We start from the raw sequence: 22523 nt of genomic DNA on the forward strand, positions 1-22523 counted from the left end.
ATGCTTACTATGATGTTACATTGTTTTTGACGACTTTTTTTTAGGCTTGTTCTCCAAAAAATTTAAGCCACTGAAATTTTCAGTGAGTGAAAACATTTTAAGCAAACCTTTCAAACTAAAAAAAAATCAGGATGTGAAAACTGAAAAATAAACTAAACTAAAAAATAATCCGGACGTGCAAAAATTTTTGAACTAAAAATAATCCAGTAAACAATAAATAAATAAATAAATAAATAATAAATGTTAAAATTTTCAAACAAAAAAGTCAATCAGTGAAAATATTCAAAAATAATAAATCCGTAACTGAATAAATTCAGTGAATGAAAAATTTTAAAGAAATTTTTCAAACTATAAAAACTTGAGGACTTCAAATTTTTAAGAAAATTGTTGTAGAAGATAAACTAGGTCAGAAATCCTCCCAAATTTAGGGAACACGATGGACCACTTAAAAATTCAGAGATACATACCGAAGCCCTATGATACGAACACAAGCTATATAAACATCATCCAAGAGAGCTCAAAATATTCATCCCAGAATAGGATCCCATAAATCACTCAAGGATCATGACCCCCAAGACCAAGGGACCCATGGACCTTGTTTCAAAATCCCGCGCCAGTGACCTCATACCACGTGACCCAGGGAACGGGGCTAATTTGAATGTCCCGCCATCAGGTCATGCGACCTTACACAGCCAAACCGTCACGCGATCAAAACCCATCAATCAGTGATGAGCGTCCTGCATGTCCTGATTACTACTGTAACGTGACGTGTTATGCATTGTAAGTTAAGGAAAAGATATATATAGATTTATTACCCTTAAGTTAAAGGAGAAAGTTAATCAGTAAAATGAAAGATTAAGAAATAATTGGTGGAATGAGAATATGGGAGGAAACAAAACAATCCCGAGAAAACCAAACACTAGTATAATGTGTCCACCAAAAACTTCTGGCTTATAATCGAACCAGAATCCCCTCACATCAGAGGTGATCTACCACCAAGCGACCGTCCCCTCATATAAATTAAGGAAAATAAATGTAAATGCAAATGAATTATTAACAGAAAAAAATAGTGTGAAGTAAAAAAACTGGAAGAAACAAAAAAATCCCGAATAAATTTATACATGGCCAAGATAACAAGAACTTTACTGTCAAACAGATGCTCTTTAACACTGAGTTACCATTGTATTATCTTCCATCAAGCAAAGTGCATTTGTCCTACTCTCTTTCTTCCTTTATTCGAAATATATTACGAATATTTCAAGGGTCTTAAGACTGAAACGCACTTCTAAACGTTAGTATATTAATCTTAAAAAGTAAGCTTATTAACTGAACATTAGCATAAACAACAAAACTAAGGCAGTATTCTTTACTGAAGTACGTGAAAGGTGAAAAATAAACAGACAAAAGCTATATACAACATACATAGAAATACAGGTGCCAGGAGATACAGTCATTTACAAATTTATGCAACATTTCTTTTCTAATAAAATTAAACTGGATCAAAACTGAGAACCTCAGATTAAACTACTATTGAGGCACTAGAAGAAATACAGAAAAAACTGCTACACTCTTTCTCATGCAAACTTAACCTAAAACTACAAATTTCGGTAAAAACTTGTGCAATAAATCTGGAATGCGACCATACTTCCAACTAAATGCTTACTTTTATCTGAATTTGTTTCTCGTTGCCTCTGTCAGTTTTATATTTTGTATAAACGTTAATTAACTGCTACACATATAAAAACAATTACATTTGTACTCAATACATTCGTGATCCAACTTCAAAAATGAAATCTTTAAATTTTACGCCCCACGGTTATGCCGGCAAGGCTAAAGGAGACGGTAATGATGATAAATGAACTAAATGGTGGAATGAAGAAAGTGGGAGGAAACGGGAGAACCCCGAGAAAATCCACCCACACGGTGTTTGTCTACCACAAAGCTCACTTGGTGCAAGCTGGGATCGAATCAAGGACCCCATGTAACAACGGTGAATGCCCTACAAATGAGTCACCGCGGCCCCGATCCAATTCAAGTACTGACACTTCATAGAAAATTTGATTACAACATATTACGGGGGAGGTGAAAACCACGAACTACAAAATAATAGGCTACGTACAATGAATAATAGACAGTTATTTTCAGAATCGCTTGCGGCAATGCCACTTTCCTGATGATGATAATGGTATTAAATGTTATTTACACATGTCACTTTGCAAAACTTTTGTTACTTTCACTTAGCACATAGCTGGATTTTGATTAGTAAGGACTGAAAATGAACAGAAAAATAATAAGATAAACAGATTTATATGTAAAAGTGGTTATCAAATTAACAGCAACACTTTAGTGTGCAATACAAAAGGTTATGTGAGGTGGTCTAAAAGACCATTAGAAGTTTACATTCCCTATGTAATTTTGTTAGTGAGTTGCACGCTGTTAATTTTGAAACTTAAAAATTTTAATTCTAATTTAAAAATTTTCTTTTATTAAATCACTTAATGCCCATTATCTATATATCGCATTGGCTCGAATATGCGCATTTTATCGAAATTTCAATTGCCAAAAATTAGGATGCATCTTATATTCGCGAGCTTACAAAATTTAAGATTTCGTTATATCGTATACTGTTAAGAATGTGCTAATTTCTTATTTTGAAATAAAAATAAGGCATTATAATATCACTGCAGATATTGGCTGCTTTCTAAAATGAAATGAAATCTTTCAGTTCAACGTCCTACGATTATGGCTTTTAGGCTAAAAGAGACGATGATCACGGCAAGTGAATGATAATGGAAGAATTGCTGGAATTATGAAAGACACAGTACCCCAAGCAAATTCACAGACACGATATTGTCTACCACACACTTACTTGACCAGGTATCGAAACAGGGACCCCAAGCTTCAGAGGTAAGCGCTGTACCACTGAGTTACCGCGCCCCTAGCCTGCATTGTAGATACCGTAATGCTATCGAAAAAATAGCATTGTCGATATCGGCATTCTTGATGATGTACTCTTCGTTTTTACTATCTACGCTTACACCGTATTTATTTCTACTGAGATAGATCTACTGATCCGTCGCTAATATGAATGATCGCGCATAGAAGGAAACATCATAAAGTATAGGAATAAGGCGTAGTTACGTATATTTCACTGAATGTGTAGGTAAGCGAAATTTTTCTCCCTTCGACCTATATTCAGGTATCATTTTATTTATTTATTTTCCGTTCCTTAGAATTTCAGGATGCGGCTTAAATTCCGGCAAACACGGCATATAAAAATGGATATGTGTGTGTTCCAGTATAATTCTGAAATGCATGGAATAATTTCAACCAAACTTAGTACAAGTATAACTTACAATATGGAGAAAATACTGCGGGGCTGACACCTCTAAGGGTAAGGGTGATGTAAAAATAGTCGAAAACGGCCGATATTAGTGTTGTCTCCATTTTCGGAGTCACTGAGATGAACGATAACACTCTATGCCATTGAAATCCAAGTTCAGCCCATGGGCATGGAGATGTGAGAAGGGGTGAAAAATTAGATGTCCAAATTGACCGACGCTAAAGGGGACGGTGATGATGAGCATAAATAAAATGGTGAGAACTCCGAGAAAACAAACGCCTATCACAACGCCCAATTGCGCGAGCTGGGATTGAATCAGGGACTCCATCCATAAAAGATGTATCCTCTACCACTCAGCCATCGCGGCTCTCATGAGTGAGATTACTATCGAATCAATCGGTTGTCACTAAGCTGATTGGTGATCGTCTCGATGATATTCTAGCTCAAGTTTAATCGAATACAACAATAAGCGGACGGGTGTTCTGGAGTTTGCGAAAATTCCGCTTTTAAGGAGAGGGTAAGGAGCAATTTCTGTAGTTACTTTTGCCATATTGAAATTGACATCGTCTGTTTTTGTAATCACATCATAGGAAAACGGTTGAATTATCTGAAATGAATTTTGGAAAATAATACCTATCTCAAGCTAGGTTTTATCCTAACAGTTGGTTTAAAGAGCACATTCTAAATGCTTAGGCGAATATAACATTCGAAGAACGGATATTTCGTCTAGTTCTAAGATATCCCCATATTCTATCCTGTTCTAGCCCACTAAAACAGAAAGTTAAAATTTTTAATTTTCAAAATTAGCACGTATAATTCACTAACGATATTACACAGGGAAGAAGATTATGCTCATTTTGAGCGTAAAAAGTGTTTTTTTTTTTTTATTTATTTTTAAATAGGATTTACTATGCGCCGTTGTGATGGAGGAACATATTTGTATATATTTATCTAATCTATATAAGTAGTATATTTCTGTAAAATAGTTTTCTATACTCTATTATCTGTAGCATTAAATATTCTATTGTCTGGAACAAGTGTCAATAAGTGAAAACCTATGAGGATCTACAAGCAATAGTAAACAATAAAATTTAAAGTGTTTTCGGAAGATCCTATGCACTAATATTTCATGGAAGTCCTCTTCGAGAATGAATTTATATATATATATATATATATATATATATATATATATATATATATATATATAAATAAATAAATAAATAAATAAATAAAAACAGCAGGAGAAAAGTTATTTATATAGGCCTCAAAAACTCAGTGTTTATCTTACAACTGTAACTTTCGCAATGACGTTGATTAGTAGTAGAGTACGAGTCAAAGTAATGTTTTGTTTCAGACTATAATTCATTTCGAACCATTCACTTTTTTCCAGGGTTCGTCTGCACTGTGAATTAATAATCTTCATAGAATTGATTCACCACATTATTTCTTCGTCGGATATTTTTCCCCACATGTTCTTCCTGGAACACTTTCACTTGTTTCCTTTGGATCAGGGCCGTAACTTGTGGGGAAGCAGGGAGCAACTGATCCTCTAGGGAAGCTCCCGGCCGTTTGAGGGGGAGCCCATTTTCAGACAAAATTTTCTTATTGCATATGCGATACGAACATGAAATTATAAATGAAGCATTAAACAGGTTCACTACATTACATAAATGAAACAACACATAAAAGGTAAATTAAACAAAAAAATGAGTCGTGGGCCCTTTCAGTAAAAAAATGTCTTCTATTAGGGGCCCTAGAAATAATATTTATTCGTGTGGATTTGAGATTTGAAAATATTTTCCCCTTAATTGATTTGTCATGTATGGAACGGACCCAAGGTCGTAACTAACGGCCCCGGAGACCATACCGAGCGATAAGGTACACAGGCTCCGGGGAAGCCATAAAGAGTAAGAGAAAGATGGAAAGAGGGGCCCAAGAATTAGAAAAGCAAATTTTCTAAGGGCCCCAAATACGTGTATTAATGCTCTCCTCCCCCCAAGAAAAAATCTAAGTTACGGCGCTGCTTTGGATCTACGAGTGCTATGGCTTAATTGCTTTGGAAGATTTTCGGCTTTTTTTCAATTAGCTACTTCAGTGCAAATACGAGATCTTCCTTCCCTAAAGCCCAGTGATTCTATTCTGTTCGATTTTGTACTGGCTTGATAATGTAAAGTAATTTCGAAATTTCTGCTACACTATCTTCTTGATGTTACACTAAGTTAGTTGCACCATTTTTCTTAACTACTTTCTTGAAGGTTGGCACCATTTCTTCTCTCTAGAAACACTTCTTCACCCTGCAGACCCAGTGTGCTGCTAGTACCATTTGCATAACCATTCCTTTTGCTTCAGGAACTTTGCCTCTTAAGTTTATCTCTATTAGTGCTACCAATATGTCTATCTATAGTTGCTTGTAAAGGTATTTCTTTTAGCTTCTTGGTTTTGTTGTGACGAATTTTTGTTTGGTAACTTCTCAAAATACTTCTTCCATTTCTTCTTCTATATATTTTCTGGTTGCGTGATCACTTTCCCGCTGACATCTGCAATTCGCTATGTTTGTTGATCCTTAACATTTTGAATTACCTCATACAACTCTTCTATGTTTATTTTAACATCTCTTTCCAGCTTTGTTTTGAATTCTGACCATGTTTTGGGCTTTTCTTCCTTTATTATTTTCTTTACATTCCTTCCTATTTACTTTGTATTTAAGTATTCTTATTATTTGGTCCTGAAGTTATCAGACTTTCTAGTTTTGACTTCCTTTCTATTTCTTGAAATGTCCAATCAATGACCTATTACGCGCGAGGTTCTATGTTCGATCCCCGATGAAAAAAAAAAAAACTTTTTATGTTGACCTATTGTCAGTATAGATCAATATCCATTTCTACGCTCTTTTGAATGCTTTCCCGCATATTTGGTCGGTAATTGTGTTATTATTATCCCCTTCGTCCCTCCTGAGAAAAAAATGTATTCCCATTTCCTTTCCACATATCCATGCCGTTGACCACCTGGTGGTTCATCCATCTTTCAGGCCGGTTTCCCTCCTAAGGACAAGAAGGTGCCCTAAACTCCGCAAGGAGGCCGTTGGAACCTGATGGAGGTTGACCCCTTATCCCGGGAATCATGCGGTCCCCACCTATGTTAGCCGCCTAAGCCGTTGCCCACTTTCTCCCAGGAGGAGGTATAGGTTGGGATTTTCCCTTCGGTTAGGATGAGACCCGAAGGCATTCCTCAAATCTCTCTAGTACGTACTTTTAGAAAGAAAAAAAACGAAATCTTTGAGTTTTACGTCCCACAGTTATGCCGGTTAGGCTAAAGGAGACGGTGATGATGAGTAATGAATGAAAAATGGTGGAATGAAGAAAGTGGGAGGAAACGGGAGAACCCCGAGGAAACCCACGCACACGGTGTTTGTCCACCACAAAGTTCACTTGGCGAGGGACTTTTAGAAAGCATTGGGAGTTAAAAGAGAAAGTGAAGATCGAGAAACGTGAAAGAAACATCTTCAGGCCCAAACCTTCAAAAATTCATTAGTCCCAAGACTTGGCAAAAGATAGAATACTTAATAATAATAATTGTATCGGTCATCATAGGTTTTCTTTTCGTCCTCACACAGTCTCTTTTCTAACGTTTATTGTAACTGTCATGCTCCTACCTAGAATATGTGTTCGACTTTAGTGTTAGTTCTTGCTAACCATTACTCGTCCATTTTATGGTAATATATTGTTTCCGCTCAAATACAACTTTCCTCCTCCGTTCTGATCTTTTCCATTTCGTTTTACAATGACTATCATACGTAGTCTGTATAGTCATGATAATAATTCGTAGTTTGATCAATACTTTACCAGCCTGTTACATAAGAAGTGGGAAAAATCTTCGTCCTATTGGCTTTCGTTATGAGAAATGCTCACCCATCACCACAAAAATATAAAAAGTTGAATCTGAAAGATAATATAAATTAGATAACAATATCTGATTGGTTACTTGGAGTTGAATGTCCCTTTTCAGCACTAAGGCTGTATGAGACGGGACCTAGTCTTTGAAGTGAGATCCGAACTAATATTCGAGGTCTGTATCTGAGAAAAGTATATCGACCGAGAATCCAATCAAGGAATTCGCTCATACAAAGTATACACCACTCAACCACGAATGGGGATTATTTAAGATTAAAAAGTAACATGAAGCAATGGCGTTGTAGCAAGAACGGTTTTGAGTAGATGATACGCTGTCAGCGAATTGAATCTCAAGTGCTTGATTCTAGCTGCATTACTTACTTATTCAAATTTTACCTGTATTCACGATGCTGGGTCAATGCCAAAATTATTACGTTTCTAACGGACAACAAACCCCGGATTAACTACGTGTACTACAAATACGACCGATAATACACAATGCTCAAAAATGATATGTAAAATAAATGTAACAGAAAAAGCAAATTGTAATCCTACTATGAGTTAAAAAAGTGCTTATTTCTACATATAAGGATGATAAAGCCTTTCTTGTATTTGAAACAAAGTGCCAGCAAACTATAGTATCTAGGTGAATCCAGGAACTACGTAGCTCTTTGTTGCATGCTCTTATCACCCTACCCACCACTTTACGAGAACATTCAGCCAGTCAGATACCATTGCTGTTGTAAGGAACTGGGCTGCCACGTTGGCGTTGAGAACTGCGAGGAGGGGGAAGACGTAAAATACCACGTACTGTGGATCGGCTGCCCTCGTCACCGACATGAAGAAGTCCTCGCCGTTTGGAAATCTGAAGAAAAAAAGGAAAACCATATTTACTCACTATAGATGTAAACTTCAACAATGCAAAGGAACTGATACTTGATTTTACTCTTCTTGATCAAATAACGCTAATCTATGCAATATATTTGTAAGTCTAAAAACATACACTCCGAATCCCATGTTTATTTCTATATAGCTGATAGTAATACCTGAAATAGGCTATTGTTTCTTACCATTTTTCCCCGTCACAAAAATTCTCTTTGATTCGAGGTTTTATGTTGCGGAAAGGAAACATCTGAGAAAACTGTTTAATATTGAAGAAAAAGCATTGCTTTGTTATAATTAAATATAAACTAATTATTTGCTCAGCAAAACTATATATTGTCATTAAAATTCAACACGTGTTACAGTTTCGGCAACTAACTCTTTGGCTTCATCAGACACTATGTCAAAGAGGTAGTTAGCGAAACTATAACACGTGTTGAATTTTAATGAAAATATATAGTTTTGCTCAGCAAATAATTAGTTTATATTTAAGGAAAAGCAAATTCGTAAGGAATAGAAGTAATTGCTAATATTATCTACATTTAAGAAAAGCGGCAAAATAAATTACAATAATTATCGAGAAATACTGCTACTACCAATATCCTACAAAATCTTGACCAATGTTCTTGTAGCACCTCTGTATATAGCCGAAAAGACTAGAAGTCATCGATATGGATTTAGACATAATAGGTCAATAATACTGAACCAACTTATCTACAGCTGACAGATATTGGGAGAAGAAAATAAAAATAATGATCATAACTGGCAGCCACTTTATATTCTGTATACAATGTTAAAAGTTACGTTGTTTCACAATTCACAAGCAGACTTTCTTACAAAACTACTTATTTTTTTTTTTTTATTTTAAGTGTTGAAGGTACGTTGTCCTCACATACCAGAAGAATAATAAATATATAATAAATAGCAGTTTAAGAAATAATCCCGGAGTAATAAATGCTCGTAAAAGTCAACAGAAATGAAGTTCATGATATACTAACGCCACGACGCACCACGAAAATATACAAATGTTGAGTTTTAATGGAAAAATAGTGCGTTGAAATGTATACTTTATCGTATTATGAATCTTATTTCATTAGAACAAAGAAGCAAACTTAAACTACCACAGATGGATTCTGGATAAGCAATGAGATTACGTTATTAACCACTGAACACACAAAAATGTTTCATAAAAAAATAATAATACATAATAGGTGTAAAAAAATTTCTGGAAGATTCAACTTAGGGTAGTGTTGGGAAATTTATCTGTTTATTCACCAAAAATGTATATATATTCAGGGCAAATTAGCATCCTATTGATCTACCAGTACTAAGAAGAAATGGTCAGGTACGTTATGAAATAAGATAAAGAAAATAATTGTAAAAGAAAGTTGCCATCTTAATTGATACGTCATTCATTTGTTTAAAATAAGATTTAAAGTTCAGATGTGAAAAAAAGTTTGTATGTGTCTTCATAATGTCTTGTATTGTATTTATTACACGTAATTATTATTCAATAGTTATGAAATAACTTACTTACCCTTTTTGCAAAGCTACGATCATATCCACTCCAACTCTGTTCACCTGTTCGGACCATTGCGTCAAAATCGTCATTTCTTCTCTGTCTAAACTAACGATTTCTCATAGAATCTGCGAAAAAGAACGTTTGCTGAATTATATTAAGTTCTTACTGTTTATGGAAATATATATATTTACTTCCGGTATGCATACGGTGCTAAATTGTATATTTTTATCCAGCTCCAAACTTTTAAATGTTCCAACTATATTTCACGCTGAAAGTTTCAATAAGTGTGTTCTCAATGCAATAAACTATGTCACTACACAATAATTTAAATTTTTCTCTGACCTATAGGACAAATATCGATATTAATAATGTTTATACACACTTAAACAGCCGTTTTGTAAATCTTCACAGTAGACGTTTCAGCGATCGGCTTGTTGCTTTCTTGAATACGATTTCTTTACGTTGCACGAGAATCACATTACCGGTAACATTTTTGCATTGTAAAATAAATTACTATGAAAGCTATCTATCTTACTTACCGTTAAAAAACTCGTTAAACCAAAAAACGAAAAATGTTCGTAAAAGTGTAAATGTTCATAAAATCTTGATGAAAACACATTTGTGGGTTATCACGTTTCACTCCCGTATATTATTCGTATTATATTCAGACCTAAATTCCCCATTCAGTACTCAGAGAGATTATGCTACAAAAGCAACTTTTGTTCTTATTAGTTTATGAATGTTTCTTTATATATATAGTTTGTTATTATTGTTATGCAGTTGCAATCAATATATTGTTTCGTTTTAATAATGTTTACTGTTGATAAACTACATCGAAGTGCCGTACTTTTTATTGGAGTGTGTGTGTGGGAGGAAGGAGGGTCATAAGAAACCCAACGAGAGGCATTTATTGAAATCAGAAGTATCTTTGATATCTATTTATGTATAAATGGGTCAGAACTAAAGTGGACTGAAATAATTCGTATCTTTATTCTTCTCTTACTGATATACAAATTAAGTCATCGTATTTCTTTAACTTGGACTGTAAAAATCGTAGTGAACTCACTTGGACTAAATTAGTTCTTCTGTACTCTGCAGTATTTTGAAATTGTTTATATGTAATTTTGTATAATGGTTTCATTTGTGCAACTGTTTATTTTCTTTCTATTTTTATTTATTTGTCCTTCTGAAATGACTCTTCACAATTATATTAACAAATATGTAAAGATCAGTACAACGTATATTTATCAGGAGTCTTCGTGAGTCGGCATATGTATCGCTTTTGTGGCTAATTAGTTCTGGTTTCGAGTTCAAATGGAGGACAATTTCTTTCGGATGTAAACCGAGAAACGGTTTGGATTCCGCTCTAAGCTTATGTAACCCCTTTCAGCACAACCCGGTAGATGTATAAAAACACCAAGGCGAAACAAACTTATTTCTGTCCATACGTGATATAAATACATCGAGCAATTTATTTAAACCAAGAAAACCTGGTGTAAAAAAAAAAAAAAAAAACTTTTTTTTAAAAAAAAACATGGTTTTTGCCAACCCTGTTTATTGTTAATCTAGACTAGTTCTTCGCTTTTTAAAGAACACATTCAAGTTGAATGATGAAATAACCCTAGTTTTCTTTCAATCTCCATTAACCCCTTGGGGATCCTATGGTAAAATTTGTACCATACGCATTTTTCATGGTACATTGCGTTATTTCTCTTCTATTTGAGCTTTTTCGTCCGGTTTTTTTTTTTTTTTTCAAGTCCAGAGGCCTTGTAGAAGACATTACGTATGGTTTCAGACCTTCCTGCATCCAGACATAGGAGGTGATGACGTCATAAGTCAAAAATTTATTTTCTCATTTACTAAGCCTATGTTCAATATTTTTTGGCGGGCTTATTTTTCCACGTAGAAGATTGAAATTTTGCACAAACATTCAGTCCGCCGAGTAGTATTTACCAGCTTTTTGTTCCGACGTCAGTGCTAAAACAGGGGGGGAACCAGAGGGGCAAAGGGGTGAAAAAGGGATATTTTTACCCCCAAAATCCCGTTTCTCGTCATTTCCTCGCCTCACATACATGATGGGGACACGTGGGTCATACCGTCTGAAAGGCAGTTCCATTCTGAAGAGAAGGACGGTCGAATCATTGTCCTAGGGTAATTAGGGACGTCTCAGGGATTTTTTGAAAAGTATACTTCTATATAGGGAAAAATGGGACATGGTGGGTATATTTTTTTTTGGCGGGCTTACTTTTGCACCTAGAAGATTGAAATTGTGCACAAACATTCAGCCTACCTAGTAGCATTTATCAGATTTTTTCAGATCTCTGCGTTAAAACAGGGGGGGGTTCCAGAGGGGGAAAAACTGAAAAAAGGGATTTTTAGACCAAAAAAATTCCGTTTTTCAGGATTTTCCCGCCTTACATACATGATGGAGACACGTGAGTCATACCGTCTGAAAGACAGTTCCATTCTGAAGAGAATGACGGTTGAATTATTATTCTACGGTAATTAGGGACGTCCCAGTGAATTTTTTTCAAAATATACTTCTGTATAGGGTAACATGGGGAAATTTCTGATTTTTTTTTTTTTTGGCGGGCTTATTTTTGCACCTAGAAGATTGAAATTGTGCACAAACATTCAGTCCACCGAGTAGTATTTAAGATTTTTTTCAGATTTCTGCATTAAAACAGGAGGGTCCAGAGGGGCTAAAAGTTGAAAAAAGGGAAATTTAGACCAAAAAAATCCCTTTTTTCTGGAATTTCCCGCCTTAGATACATGATGGAGACATGTGAATGGTACCGCCTGAAAGGCAGTTCTATTCAAAAGAGAATATGGGCGACACATGACTCTAGGGTAATCAGGGATGTCTCAGGAATTTTTTCCCTGAGATCATAGTGTTTTGTGCTAATTTGGGGCATGGTGGGAAATTTTGATAAAATTTCTCCCTCCCTTACTATTCAAGATAGAAACTTGAAATTTGGCACACACATTCAGTATACCAAGTACTATTTCTCAGATTTTTTTAGATGGCTACGTTCACACAGGGGGGGGGGGGGTCCAGGGGGCGCCAAAGTTCGAGAAAAAAAATTTCCCTCCGAAACCTTCACTTTGACATTTTTTCCCGCTTCTGGTATATGGTATGAGCATGCAAGTGGTACCATTTGAAAGCCAGCTCTATTCTGAAGAGAATGAGGTATGAACCATGATCCTAGGATAAATAGTGACGATACAGTAGCTGCTTGACTGAAAGTCTGAAAAATAGCCCAAAAAGCCAGGATCCGGAAAGGGTTAAAAGTACATTCATCCGGCTTGAACTCAGTAAAAAGGAGGTAACACAAGTGGGGAACGAAAGAGAAGGGACACGATGGTTCAGTGGTAGAGCGCTTTCCGGTTCGATCCCCGGCCAAGCACGTTGGTGGTGGACAACATTGTGTCCGCGGGGTACTCCTGTTTCCTCCCTCTATTTGTTTCAAAATCAATCGCCTTAATCGCTCGTTTGTCTCTTAGCCTAAAAGGGCTTAATTGTTGAATGTTAAACTGAAAAAGAGAAGACGAAAGAAAAGTAGGACCATTACGTCGTTAACGCGTCAGTGTGTTCTTTTAAACATAAAGAACAAAATTTAGAAGATATCTTTAATAATTTGCTTTACAGTACAGGAATGTTACCGGTAATGTAGTTCTCCAAGCAATGTTAAAATTCATTAAATAAGTCCCACTGAGGAAACCGACAAATCTCTCGCTGAAACGTTTACGGTGAAGATTAACAAAACCGTCGTTTAAGTGAGTACGAACATTATTAATAATTATAATCCTGTAATATATTAATATATATTCCATTACTTCAATGTAACACCGGAATTACGTCTAATAGCGTTAAATTTTAACACTACTAGTGAAAAATCGCATTAATTATACATCCTAGAGTCCAGTTTCGGTTTGAATTCTTAAAGTCTCTGCGAAAACATACAAACTATCATTAATAATTACTACTATTCGTGGTTAGTTTTTGTTTCTAGTTTAGCATCACGACTAAACGAAAGACGTTAAGAATCACATTGGTTAAAGTTAGTAATACGGAAAAATATATCGACTTTAGCATTCTAGTCAAACCTAGAGTAGATCTCCGTGAATCAAACAGAATCCTTTACTTTTTCTATGGCTAGTATTGTAATCGTATGGAGCAGAAGGATCAAAGCTTAATGAGTATAAACGAGTTCGGTGAGATTTAAAACAGAACATGAAATTACAGAAGAAACTGTAATCTGGAGAATAGTTTGAGTTTAACAAAGATCATATAGTAGTGGAGCTATGTATTTTTAAATTTCATTTTTTCATGTTTTCGGCAGCCTATAACTCCGAAAGGAAGCATTTGTGCACCCAGATTGGTCTATACTTTTTGTCTTATTTTGGTGTCAGGAATCACCTCCCAAACGTTGGTGGTGTCGTTTTCAAACACCCTGCATATGTATAAATGGGTCAGTGCCAAAGTGGACTCAAATAATTCGTATCTTTATTTACTTTTCTTACTGATATGCAAATTAAGTCATTGTATTTCTTTAAACTGGACTAATAAAAGTCGTAGTGGACTAACTTGGACTAAATTAGTTCTTCTGTATTCTGCAGTATTTTGAAATTGTCCATATGTAATTCTGTATAATGGTTTCACTTGTGCAACTGTTTATCTTTTTGGCATTTGTGCCCACTTTGAAAACTGAAACTGAAAAAAAAGCACAAAAGTGTATTGCATTCGGTTATATTTTGTTGGATTACATTAAGTTACGCTAGATTACGTTACATTAGGCATGCAGTATTATTTTAATACGGATCCATAGTATAAGTATTAGTAATAGAAGCAGGAGTAAGAGTAGTAATAGTAATAGTAGGAACGGGTCAGAAGCCCGGCAGGGGTTGGTTGGGTTCTGTTCTCGACATGAAATGGGCAAATTACAGACTTGCCAATTCTTTTCTGTACATTTAACAATTTCTGGATCCGTATAGTAAAACAAGTGACCTCTCCGTGAAATAGTCCATCCGCCTCCACATACAGTGCCGCTAACAACATCAAAACAATCAACAAATACAACCACTTTCTTAACTTTTACTATTCCCCATACCTCCCTTGTACTCATTCTTCCTCACAAACTTAAATAAAATCACCAATTGACCCGGTAAATTTCCTAAAATTGGTTCGGCGATACGGCACTTAACCCATCTTTTTTTGTCCTTCTGAAATGACTCTTCACAGTTATATTAACAAGTATGTAAAGATAAGTACAACGTATTTTTATCAGGGGTCCTTTGTGAGTGAGTCGGCAGACTATCGCATTTATGGCCAATTAGTCCCGGTTTCGAGTTCAAATGGAGGACAATTTCTCTCGGATGTAAGCCGAGAAGCGGTTTGGATTCCTTTTTAAGCTTATGTAACCCCTTCCAGCATAACCGGTTGTTGCATAATAACACCAAGGCGAGAAAAACTTATTCTGTCCATATGTGATATAAATAGATAGAGCAAAATATTAAAAAAAAAAAAAAAAGGTTTAAACAACAACAACAAAAAAAAAACTTTTCAATAAAAAAACATCTTTTTTTTTTTTTTTTTTTTTTTTACCAACCCTGCTTAACACCATTTTCGACTATTGACCCGAAAGCAGCTCTGTACTTTGAGGAAAGAAATAAGTGATCAAATTAGCATCATGCATTTTTGCATTGGGATGGCATTTAGATCTCTCTCCCAAATTCATCAACGGCTCCAGAGCCAGTACTGTGACTTACAGTGAGCTAACCTAACCACAATCACTTCTAAGTGACTCAGTCACAACCAAGTGATTTGAGGGAGAAACTAAATAACACCTTTAGTGAGACGAATACTTATGAAAATGCAACATATGCTTGCTGAAAGATGATTTTCCCACTGGAGTTCAATAATATTGTACTATGCAATATTGGTTCAAGCCAAATGTCGATTCAGCTGCCGCGTAGGATACATTTTGTGCTAGTAAATGATAAAGGGTGAATTACACATAAGAGAAGTTGCTGCAGCTTAATTCAACAACCGTTTGAGTAGTCAAATCAAAATTTTTGAATATATCTTTTTATTGCACCTAGAAATGGGAAGACGACAATGTATAATGTAATTTTTTTCGCAAAATAAGTTTTCAAAAGTGAACTGCCATTATCCAAACTACACGGGAAGGTTCTAGATTACTAGTCCCCCATGTAGGTTAGTAGCTGGGTTGGTTTCTTTATGTACTAAAGTTTATACATTTAATTTGCACAGTATTGAAGAGCGAGCGTTAGCGAGTGTTGGAGGCTTAGAGCCTCGCAGGGCACGTTGTTTTCTCTTTATTACTGCTCAATGGGAAGGGGGACCAGTAATCTAGAACCTTGCCAAACTACACAAACACAGGAAATTTCACTTGTTGAAAGAAAAACATGAAAATATACTTCCCTTATACATAATTAGCATCTATTGAGATTACTTTCACCGGGTCTTAATACTGTAAACACAACTACACGATATGAAGATACCCCGAATAAGTGCAAAGCATGTATGCTGGATGTTCTAATGTACAGCACAATTGTTTTCGTGCTATAGTCCTCTCAAGTAAGTACTGAATATATGGGTAGACAGTATGCTTTCTAAATTGTTTATAAACGAATCAAGTTAAATTAAACAAGCTAATGCAGTGACTACAGCTGCTACTTACATTATCAACAACCTGTGTGAAGTTGTTTACTGTTTAATATAAAGATCTCTTTCAATTTCTGAGTACACAAAGAACGTTAAGTATTGGTTTTAATCTATAAAATTAGGTTATACGAAATTATGAAACAGCTCAACTTTCTTCCTAGGGTTATTTCATAATTATGTCAACAATGTCGCATTCCACGCCGCATTCCGCTCATTACACCGTCTGCTGCAACAGTGTGCTAAGTTCCTCCATACAAGTTTCCCCCCAAAAAACTAAATTAAGAGCACTAGGCTAAACCAGAAGTAAAGTAATCAAATGTCACTGTATGTCTATTGCGAATTTGCATAAATTATTGATAAATACAACTAACTTAATAACATGAAATAATAATAAGATTTCATTTCGTCCTAAGGTCATATACTTTACTTTTTTTTTTTTGGTCAAATCATGTCTCTCCACAGCACACTCAGAGGGCCACATTTTGTAGCGGTATACATCGATACAACGCAAAATTTGCGTTTTATTTTGAGATCATAAAACTTCATTATTAACGTTGCTTTTATATTTGCTAATTTTGCGAAGTTTGTTATGGAATAATGAAATTAATAGGAAAAATTGCAATTCTCAACATAATACAAAATATGCTAAAAGCAATTATAGTTGCTATGCAGATTATCGCAAACTAAAACACAAATTTTGAGGCCGATTAAGAATGTAGTAACCAGTTCATAATTTTTTTTTTACATAATTTTTCTCTCCTCTAAATTCCAATAAATTCTAGAATATTAATTTCTTGGCGCATGTTCAAATAACCTGTCTGCTGTTTGATAATATATATACAAACTGATATTCACAAAAACATATACTATTATGGCAGAAAAAAAAAAACATGTACCAGATGATTCCAAAATCAAGACTTCTACCTAAACCGGTTCAGAGCAGGGTGAAGCTGGTAGGTTTTACACGGAGATGCAGCTGTAGGCGTTAGCGATAGTGGGTATGCGTGGTGATATTTGTTTACAAACTACAGTCACTGTTGGCATTATAATTTACATAGCATTTATTCTTCCATTCCTGAGGTCACTTTGCGCAATACCAGAAATACATCTAAAATTTCGTTTCTCGAAATTAATGTCACGTTCATTACACCTATGTATTTAAATGCACTTCTTTAATTATAGAAAGTACTACTTCGCTAAGGAAGTTGTTGAAGAAAAAATACATAGTCCGTGCCTACAGATGATTTGAAGACGCAATCATTATTAGTTGGTCCGAATGAAATGTCCGTTTTGAAGTCTGGCGGGAAAATTACGTCTGCAACAATACAAGAATGGACTAACGCACCTAATGTCACAAACTTTGGACACGTCCAGGAAATAGACTGGCGGTACCATAAAATCAGGAACGTATGAAAGTGTAAATTGAAAAAAAAAAAAAACAATAGGAATATTTTTACGGATTCAAACTAGGATATTGCACACAACCAACTGCAGAGAATATTAACAGTACATTCAAGCCAGGAATAGTGAATGAATGCGCCAGTCCTTGTTGGTTTGTCATATTTTACCCCGATCACTGTATTGAAGTCAACCCCATGGGCAGTGGCAGGGATTGGACGTTAAAAGTGGGAGGGCAAGACATGATCTGGATATTAGGCGAAAGGTTGTAGTATGACTAATAGCATACTATCTTTTCCAGTTAAAATATCGTATTTCATATTTTATAAAGTAAATTGACAAGAGCAAGGCAAGTAGGTACTAGCCCTGTGTACTCTTACAGAACAGAAGTGTAAGAAGAGATTTAATTCCTAGCTCATGAACATCTTAAAATTCAGTATGGAAAATTGTGTGATAGGTTATTTAATAACAAATTTGTAAAACAATAAATAAAAAGGATAATATTAATCATAGTAATGAATGAGGCTTGTTTTATAGAAGTTATATTGAAACTGAGGATTAATGAACACGTTATATTTACAATTCCACACATGCTATTACATGTATGTTATTACTTTGAAAATGAGACAGTAAATACTACAAGAATATGTTACGACATTTAAAGAAATACATAATTGCAATATTAATTGCAATTAAATCTATCTATCTATCTATCTATCTATCTATCTATCTATCTATATATATATATATATATATATATATATATATATATATATATATATATATATATATATATATATATATGTTATTTGACAATGTCTATTGCAACAAATGTTGTTTAATGACAATAAAGCATATCTTATCTTATCTTATCTAAATCGCAATTCTTGTAGTTATCGTAACTCCACGGGAAAACAAATAATCAATACGTACTCACATAATAGCAAATATTATATGGCATCATTTTTTTATGAACCAGTAATACATAGAAAAACTTTACATTTCCAAATGGAACTATATACATTAAGAGGTCACTTCAAAAAAGTGGGGGGCAACTACCCCCTCTTGCCCCCCTAATCGCCGCCCATGCCCATGGGCACCGACCACCATCATGTTCTAATGACCTTCTCAAAAATATTCAGAAAAAGCAGACTCTCAGGAAAATTTCGTGTTATTGCAGAGGAGTTAGCATACCACTGCCGTTCGGCGCCTCCCTGTAAGGCTAGTTTTAGACGGAAGCATTTCTCGTAGCAAAAATCGTATCATCGATATTCTACCGTGTAAAGTAGCAAATGCTATAGCATTTCCCATGCCATGGCATATCCTATGGCATTTCTTGTCGATAGAACCTGCTCTATTTCGTAGCATTTTCCCAAGCATTTCTGGTCTGATTGCAGCGCCGCGGTGTGTTAAAAGGAAGAGAAAGATTTTGTGCCAAATATCCATGCTCTTTGTTTTGTGTGGGAAATTGAATTGTAGTAAAGAAAAATGAGTTGGAGTAGGAATGCTCTTTGACCATATATTTCTTTGTGGTATTCGTTTTTTAATATAACCGACGAGAACTGTTGTTACAACTACTATAGCTTTAGCTACCTCACGCTTTAGTTTTGGAGCCATAATTGCGCTCTTCTCCAGTGATTTGTTTGCTGCGTTACGACAAGACGCTTATCATAATGCTACCGTGTAAAGCACCACGTACTTTTGATGCCATAGAATATTATACGAGATTTTTGGCAGCAGATCTGCTACGAGAAATGCTACCGTCTAAAACTAGCCTAAGGCTAGTTTTAGACGGGAGGCATTTATTGTAGCATTTCTCGTAAAAATCGTATCGTCGATATCCTGTAGCAAATGCTACAGCATTTCCCATGCCATGGCATATTCTATGGCATTTCTTGTCGATAGAACCTGCTCTATTTCGTAATATTTTCCCCAGCATTTGTGGTCCGATTGCAGCACCGTAGTGTGTTAAAAGGAAGCGAAAGATTTTGTGCCAAATATCCACGCTCTTTGTTTTGTGTGGGAAATTAAATTGTAGTAAAGAAAAATCAGTTGCAGTAGGGAAGTTATTATTATACTGATTGAAAAATATGAGGAGCATCCTTGTTTGTACAAAGTTAGGCCAGTTTTATGTTGACTCAAATGTTGAAGACAACTCTGGTCCCCTGAACCTCCACAGCGTTGTTTTTCAACTTCATAAATGTCTTGATCATCGCTTAAAAAAAAAAAAAAAAAAAAAAAAATCTTACCCGTCCCCCTCAATGCTGAAGACAGATTTGCGCCGCTACATTTTCAAGCACAGGAAAAATAACCTGGCTACCTAATCTTGCCTCTATTATAACCTGGGGCTTTTCCGTAACAAGCTTTCGCAAAAATCAATTACATATTATTTGCTGATTATTGCAAACACACCAGTGGCGTAACTACTATGGCGCGAAACGCCGCAATGCGGGGGAGCCCGATATACTTCCAAAAGGGCCCTTCACCCTAGCCTCCTAATAGGTCGAATCAACGTGCTTTTCAGTTTTGTATTAATCGGTAATGTTGTTCCACCTTCCCCTTTTTTCGGCTATCTTTGGGAAACTTGACGTGTAGGTCAAGCATCATGAACAAAAACGAAGTCAGTTCGTCGGCTTTTATAGGCTATATATTTTTATTTGGCGGGAAATATTGAATCAAACTTTAGAATCAACATCTATTTTAAACTATTTGTCATGCTAAATTCACAGTTCCATTGTCTTTTTTTACATCTTTGTGTGACATAGTATCCAAATTTTCCTTTTTGTTTCCTGCCAATATAATTAATCTCATTGATGATGAAATTCTAAGAAGGGTATAGATACTTCAAACAACTTACAGTTGTGATATTGGTTCTTCGTTTCCAATGAAAGTAATTTGCTTTGTGAAACAGCTGAAATCTGAAATAAGTGTTCAAAATTCTGTGTTTGACCTACAAGACGTTTAATTGTGAATCACTATCTCTACATAACTTATTACCTAGTATTTATTGGTTTTCACGCTCCCTGTCTCTGTCAATTCTGCGGAAAGATCGTTCTCAAACTTGAAATTAATATAAAACTATGTGAGAAGCAGATTGCGCCAAAAATAACTAAAGTAATCTAGCACTGCTCTCAATAAATGCGAAGCTGAAGAAATGGATATACGGAAGTCAGTAAAGGATTTTGCTGACAGGACCGTGGGGAGGGGAGAGCAGGACAATGGCCTTGGGCCCCGAAGTAACAGGGCCCAAAATTCAGGAGAATATATATATAGAGAGAGTGTTAATGAACTATACCGACAAACTGTAAGAGGTGATTCCTCACATCAAAGTAAGAGAAAAAGTTCCTATGGACCTATGGCGAAAAGTGAATAGTTTCAGAGCTAAGGCTGTCCAAAATTCAGGCCCTATTTCGAATTCCAAAAACTTTGGATGGTGGTCCTTATCAGCGTAAAGGAAGCCACGCATACACAATTCAAAAATGCATATTTCGTCAATTTTCAATAGGTACCGGTATATAGGGTATTCCCTACAGGGTGTAATTCTCAGATATGCTCTCAACAGCGTTATCAGATATACCCTGATTTCAGAGTGTCCAAAGCAGGCAGAAGGTAAACCTTGAGAACAATGGACATCCAATGCCTCGAGGGGAAGTCGGAAGTGTTAGAAACCGGCAGTTTCATGTCTTTTTGTATTCGGAATAATGTGTGATGCAATGTGTTTCGTCACGATATATTTCACGTTTTCTTCACTTATAAGCATGAAAGAAAGCATTGCAGCATGCGTTTTCCCGAGTACGAGACATCGTGTTGCTGACGATTCTTAATAGCTATTACTTCCGATATCGCGCCAAAGGAAACTGCTATCAAGGCTTATCGTTTGCATACTTTGGACCAAACATAAAGTCAGAGCATATCTCAAAATTCGGTTGATGGCCTGTCTGGAAATTTCACCCTGTATGGAATACACTGTACACCCACTGAAAATTAATGAAATCTGCATTTTTGGATTGCATATGCGTGACTTCCTTTACGCTGATTAGGACCACCATCCAGTTTCTGGAATTCGAAATAGGGCCTATTGAAATTTGGCTTTTTTCGCGTTTTTGGACAGCCCTAGCTCTGAAACTATGGACTTTTCCCCAAAGCTCCATATGAACTTTTTCTCTTATTTTGATGTAAAAATAATAATAATAAAAAAAATCACTTCTTACAGTTTGTCGGTATAGTTCATTAACAAACTATATATATAGGAAAATGTAACAAAAAGTGCTCAAAATCAAGGAAAAGCACGGTTAATTTTTAAAATTTTCTTGCGTTTCGCGCGAACTATGGTGGCGCTTCGCGGCTGGTCTGTTGACTTCACTCATATGTACGGAGAAGAAGGCGCCGATTTACCACTGCACGGCACTGCAGGAAGCAAGAAGGAAAACTTTCAACTAATTTTTGCTACTCTTCATGAAGACTAACGTCGCTGAGTGCACGTTCTTCTTTTTTCTCCCGAATTTTTCGTCTCCTTCCTTCGGCGCCCGGGGCCGTTGCCCCGCTCGCACCCCACCCCCCCACGGCACGACACTGACTGATTGCAAAGAAGTTAAGTCCATCTTCCACTACGAAGCTTATTGAATAAATTATATGTATAACAAAGTGGTTTCCATTTATAAATATTTAGGCCTAGTAGTTGAGTTGATTTTGAGTTTAACGTCCCTTTTCAGCAGCGAGACTATATGAGACGTGGACCTACTGATTAACGTGGAATCCGAACCACATGAGCTCCCGCCGGGAATCGAACCCGGGTCTCCC

At 35.8% G+C, this 22523-nt stretch overlaps 1 protein-coding gene across 1 annotated transcript in view; it reads right to left on the reverse strand.

Moving 5' to 3' along the window:
* Positions 1 to 16565, reverse strand: part of G6P (Glucose-6-Phosphatase) — a 38910-nt gene extending 22345 nt beyond the window's left edge. Inside the window, exons 1-3 of the mRNA XM_081735657.1 lie at positions 16342 to 16565; positions 9653 to 9762; positions 7934 to 8098 (exon numbers count right to left, since the gene is read on the reverse strand). Of these exons, the coding sequence (XP_081591783.1) occupies positions 7934 to 8098; positions 9653 to 9726 (239 nt within the window). The 5' untranslated portion in view covers positions 9727 to 9762; positions 16342 to 16565. The remainder of the gene's footprint in view (positions 1 to 7933; positions 8099 to 9652; positions 9763 to 16341) is intronic.
* Positions 16566 to 22523: the final 5958 nt, after the last annotated feature.

This window comes from Thermobia domestica, chromosome 13 (genome assembly GCF_964235325.1).
Source record: "Thermobia domestica chromosome 13, izTheDome1.hap1.1, whole genome shotgun sequence".
NCBI classification, from domain to species: Eukaryota; Metazoa; Arthropoda; class Insecta; order Zygentoma; family Lepismatidae; genus Thermobia; species Thermobia domestica.